Consider the following 6,000-nt stretch of genomic DNA (forward strand, 5'->3'; position numbering starts at 1 on the left):
AGCTATTTATGTATCCTCTCAACCAGTTATACTTTTAACTGATAATAATTTGGGGTGTAAATTGGAAATGGGAGAGGAATATAAATCAGGGAGAGTAAATAAAGAGAGCCTAAATCAGGGAGGGTAAATCAGGGAGTGTAAATCGGCACGGTGACACAGTGGTTAGCACTGCTGCCTCACAGCGCCAGGGACCCGGGTTCAATTCCAACCTCGGGTCACTGTCTGTGTGGAGTCTGCATGTTCTCCCCATGTCTGTGTGGGTTTCCTCCGGGTGCTCCGGTTTCCTCCCACAGTCAATTCCAACCTCGGGTCACTGTCTATGTGGAGTTTACATGTTCTCCCCATTTCTGTGTGGCTTTCCTCTGGGTGCTCCAGTTTCCTCCCACAGTCCAAAGATGTGTGGGTTAGGTTGATTGGCCATGTTAAATTGACCTGAGTATCAGGGGGATTAGCAGGGTAAATGCATGAGGTTATGGGAATATGTCCTGGGTGGGATTGTGGTCGGTACAGACTTGATGGGCTGAAGGGCCTCCTTCTGTACTGTAGGGGTTCTATGATTCTATAAGAGAGTTTTTTTAATTCATTCATGGGATCTGGGTGTCGCTGGCTGGGCTAGCATTTGTTGCCCATTGCTGAGGACATTTAAAAGTCAACCATATTACTGTGGATCTGGAGTCACATGTAGGCCAGACCAGGTAAGGATGGCAGATTTCCTTCCCTAAGGGACATTAATGAACAAGATAAGCTTTTACAACAATCGACAATGGTTTCATGGTTATCTTCAGACTTTTAATTCTAGATTTTTATTGAATTCAAATTTCACCATCCACGGTGGGATTTGAACCCAGGTCCCCAGAGCATTATCCTGGATTACTAGTCCAGTGACAAAACTATGCCACTGCCTTCCCTAGATCAGGGAGTGTAAATCCGGGTTTGTAAATCAGGGGGTTTAAATCAGTGTGTGTAAATCAGGGGTGGCAGATCGCCTTCCCTGAAAGACATTGGCGAATCAGATGGACTTTTGCGAAAATCGATAATGGTTTCATGGTCATTATTAAAGTTTTAATTCCAGATTTTTATTGCTGTAGTAGGACTTGAGCCCAGGGGCTCCAATGACAATACCACTAAGCCTCCACCTCCCCTAAATAGAGACAGAGTAACTGGGAAAATGGAATAGAATCCTTACAAGGTGCAGGGTGTGAGGAAGTGTAATCAGACTGGGTGTGACAGTCAATGGGCTTTATAGTGAATATAAATTGCTAGTCTGTCCTCAGAAATGGACATAGCAAAGTCAAGAAAGGGAAAGTGAAGGGTCAGAGATGGACCAGGCAAAGATGAGAGAAGGGTGGAAATAGAAACAAAGTGAAGGAAATTTTCCAGTTCTTAGCAAGAGAGGCATCAATACATCATCAGTGTACCAGGAGAGAAATGAGGGAGGGAGCCTGAGCAGGACTGGAACAAGGAATGTTCTCTCATATCCCACAAAGGGTAAAGCATAGCTGGGACATTTGTGGATACCTGTAGCAAGACCTTTTTATTTGGAGGAAGTGAGTGGTGTTAAAGGAGAAATGATGCAATGTGAGAACCAGTTCAGTAAGGCGGAAGAGGGTGGAACCAGATAGAGACAGGCTGAGCCTTTGCTCAAGGAAGAAACCCAGAGCTCTCAGACAATCCCGGTCAAGCTCTGGAGTGACTCCATTTCCATGCTGAAGATGAGTTAGGGCCAGGAAACTGGAAATGGTTCATGTGATGAAGGGTACAGAAGAGTCACGGATGCAGGTGGGAACGGACTGGACAAGGTGGGGGGGGAGTGTGTGGGGGGGGAGGGGGGTAGAGAGTCGAGATAGGAAGAAATCAGTTCAGTGGGGCAGAAAGTGGTTGAAATTCCAGGACCGTTCTGTTTATGGAAGTTTGCACAGGAGAACTAACTCTGGATCTTGGGAGAGGGATAGGGGCAGGCTGTTTGGAACTAACGGATGATGAGGTTGGAGGCTGCGAATAAGGATCTTGTGAAGCAACTGAGGACATTTTATTAAAGCGCAAGTATGTGGGTCAAATTACAATTACAGTTGGTGGAATAAAAAAATTTAATAGGTCTCAAAAAGGAGTGAAAATGGGATTGAAGCTGATTAGTCTCAGATCCTCAGCCTGAAACTCAAAGGCATAGTTTTTTCATCCCACTATTTTTGTCCAGATTTACACAGTAGATCGTATGGTTCACTTAATACCCTTGCTCCCAGTTTCCCATTGTTTTGCCCCAGCAACTCCTTACTCCATCTCCTCACTCTGTGTCTCCCTCTCATCTCCCCATTCCATCTACCCCTTCCCATCTCCTCATTCTGTGTCTCCCCCTCTCACCTCCTCACATCCTGTCTCCCCTCCCCTATCTCTTCACTCTGTCTTCCCCATCTCACTTCCTGTCTCCCCCCATCTCCTCACTCCATATTCCCCTTCCCACCCACGCCTCTTTCTCAGGAGGCTAAGGAAATTTGGCATGTCCGCTATGACTCTCACCAATTTTTACAGATGCACCATAGAAAGCATTCTTTCCAGATGTATCGTAGCTTGGTATAACTCCTCATCTATCCAAGACCGCAAGAAACTACAAAGGGTTGTGAACATAGTCTAATCCATCACGCAGACCAGCCTCCCATCCATTGACACTGTCTACACTTCCCGCTGCCTCAGAAAAGCAGCCAGCATAATCAAGGACCCCACACACCCCAGACATTCTCTCTTCCACCTTCGTGTATCAGGAAAAAGATACAAAAGTCTGAGGTCACGTATCAACCGACTCAAGAACAGCTCTTCCCTACTGCCATCAGACTTTTTAATGGACCTACCATATATTAAGCTGATCTTTCTCCACACCCTAATTGTGACTGTAATATTATATTCTGCACTCTCTCCTTTCCTTCTCTATGTACAGTATGTTTGGTTGCTTGAATCTATCATCAAGGAAGAAATAGCGAGACACATGGATATCAATTGTCCCATTGGGAAGACATAGCATGGGTTCATGAAGGGCAGGTCATGTTTGACTAATTTGGTGGAATTCTTTGAAAACATTACGTGCGCAGTGGGGAACCTGTGGATGTGGTGTATCTGGATTACCAGAAGGCATTTGACCAGGTGGCGCACCAAAGGCTGCTGCATAAGATAAAGGAGCACGGTATTATGGGTAATGTATTAGCATGGATAGAGGATTGGTTAACTAACAGAAAGCAAAGAGTGGGGGTAAATGAGTGTTTTTCCGGTTGGCGATCAGTGACTAGTGGTGTGCTTCAGGGATCAGTGTTAGGACCGCAATTGTTTACGATTTATATAGATGATTTGGAGTTGGGGACCAAGTGTAGTGTGTCAAAATTCACAGATGACACTAAAATGAGTAGTAGAGCAAAATGTGCAGAGGACGCTGAAGGTCTGCAAAGGGATATAGATAGTCTAAGTGAGTGGGCAAGGGTCTGGCAGATGGAGTACAATGTTGGTAAATGTGAGGTCATCTATTTTGGTAGAAATAACAGCAAAATGGACTATTATTTAAATGGTAAAAAATTGCAGCATGCTGCTGTGCAGAGGGACCTGGGTGTCCTTGTGCATGAATCACAAAAAGTTGGTTTGAAGGTGTCGCAGGTAATTAAGAAGGCAAATGGAATTTTGTCCTTCATTGCTGGAAGGATGGAGTTTAAAAACAATGCGTTATGTTGCAGCTGTAAAAGGTGCTAGTGAGGCCACACCTGGAGTACTGTGTACAGTTTTGGTCTCCTTACTTGAGAAAGGATATACTGGCACTGGAGGGAGTGCAGAGGAGATTCACTCGTTGATTCCGGAGTTGGGGGTTGGCTTATGAGGAGAGAGACTGAGGCTATACTCATTGGAATTCAGAAGAATGAGGGAAGATCTTATAGAAATATTTAAGATTATGAAGGAATAGATAAGATAGAAGCAGGGAGGTTGTTTCCACTGGCAGGTGAAACTAGAACTAGGGGGCATGGCCTCAAAACCTGGACTGAGTTGAGGAGGAACTTCTTCACACAAAGGGTTGTGAATCTGTGGAATTCCCTGCCCAGTGAAATAGCTAAGGCTAACTCGTTGAATGTTTTTAAGGCAAGGATAGATAAATTTTTGAACAGTAAAGAAATTAAGGGTTATGGTGATTGAATCATAGAAACCCTACAGTGCAGAAGGAGGCCATTCGGCCCATCGAGTCTGCACCGACCACAATCCCACCCAGGCCCTACCCCCACATATTTACCCGCTAATCCCTCCAACCTACGCATCTCAGGACTCTAAGGGGCAATTTTTAACCTGGCCAATCAACCTAACCCGCACATCTTTGGACTGTGGGAGGAAACCGGAGCACCCGGAGGAAACCCACGCAGACACGAGGAGAATGTGCAAACTCCACACAGACAGTGACCCGAGCCGGGAATCGAACCCAGGACCCTGGAGCTGTGAAGCAGCAGTGCTAACCACTGTGCTACCGTGCCGCCCCAATTGGGTGGGTAAGTGGAGCTGAGTCCACGAAAAGATCAACCATAATCTTATTGAATGGCGGAGCAGGCACGAGGGGCCAGCTGGCCTACTCCTGCTCCTAGTTCTTATGTCAGTATAGTGCACACCAAACAATACTTTTCACTGTATCCCAGTGCATGTGACAATAATAAATCAAATCAGATCAAATCTTCTAACTCCTTTTCTCCCCCTCCCCACAATCCATCTCTCCCTCCTCATCTCCTCACTCTGTGTCTCCCCCTCCCCATCTCCTCACTCCCTATGTCCCTATCTGCCTGGACTCCGTTTCCTCTGACACTCTCTCTCTCTTTGCTCTCTCTCTCCCCACCCTCCCAGCTTCCTCCTGTCTCTCTGTCTCTTGCTCTTCACACTCCGTGTCTCTCCGTGAGCAATCCGGGTTCCTGGCAAGCAAGGAATTTGACTCAGCTGCCAATATGAAAGTTTTCTTTTTATTAAAAGAATCAGGGAGGAGTGAGAGACCACTAAAGTTTACTTTCTTCCTACATTACACAGCGAGTGAGCCAATCTCAACACCAGACGGCCAGGCCAGCACACAGACTGAGAAATCACAGGTACAGGCAGACCACCCACACACACATAGACACACATGTGGTGAGGCTGGAAGAGGGCAACAGGCACGGAATGAGCCACAAAACTGCACAAAGCTCTGAGGAAGGGAGAAAGAAACCAGATGAGACTGCAGAGTATGACTGACAGACAATCCTTCCGCTGTCACTCTCTGAGTTCAGTTCCACATCCATTGGCAGCACTCACTCCGCACGAAAAGCCGTGTAGTGCGAACACACACCGGACATTGATCAGGGACACCCCAGAAAGAACCCAGAGCTCGGCAAACGAATGCCGCGGGGGGAAACCGAGCGCAACCGGGAGCAGACCAGAACCAACGAGGGAGAAGGGGCAATCAATGGGCAGGGTAGAAGGGTAAGAGTTTTAACAACACCAGGTTAGAGTTAGAAGGGGACAGACAGGGGAGAGGGGGGCAAGCAGGGGAGAGGGGGACAGACGGGAGAGGGGGACAGACAGGGGAGAGGGGGAGACAGGAGAGAGGGGGACAGACAGGGGACAAGGAGGAAGAGGCAGATTTACTCACCCGCTCTCCCGGCCATTCTGCTCTGAATGGAGAAACGAAACTGAAAGTTTCTGACGTGGAGGGTAAATTTACCCAGAGAGGGTCATCTGGTCGGAGCTGGAAATTTCTGTTCAGCACATCCCTGCCAATTACTAAACTGCCTCTGTGAATGAGGCAATAGGAGGGCAGATCTGCTCTGACAGTAACAATTTTTACCCTCTCTGGAGACAAATTACCCCAGAGAGGGTAAAAATTGTTACTGTCAGAGCAGATCTGCCCTCCTATTGCCTCATTCACAGAGGCAGTTTAGTAATTGGCAGGGATGTGCTGAACAGAAATTTCCAGCTCCGACCAGATGACTGTCTCCCTTTTCCTTTTCATACTTTTGACTCTGG

At 47.0% G+C, this 6,000-nt stretch overlaps 1 protein-coding gene across 1 annotated transcript in view; it reads right to left on the reverse strand.

Annotated features, from left to right (window-relative positions):
• The window catches only part of LOC144498924 (malignant fibrous histiocytoma-amplified sequence 1), a 41,850-nt gene extending 36,168 nt beyond the window's left edge, over nt 1–5,682 (reverse strand). The window contains exon 1 of the mRNA XM_078220837.1: nt 5,627–5,682. Within this exon, the coding sequence (XP_078076963.1) occupies nt 5,627–5,642 (16 nt within the window). The 5' untranslated portion in view covers nt 5,643–5,682. The remainder of the gene's footprint in view (nt 1–5,626) is intronic.
• Between the last annotated feature and the right edge of the window lie 318 nt (nt 5,683–6,000).

Source organism: Mustelus asterias, chromosome 9 (genome assembly GCF_964213995.1).
Source record: "Mustelus asterias chromosome 9, sMusAst1.hap1.1, whole genome shotgun sequence".
NCBI lineage: Eukaryota > Metazoa > Chordata > Chondrichthyes > Carcharhiniformes > Triakidae > Mustelus > Mustelus asterias.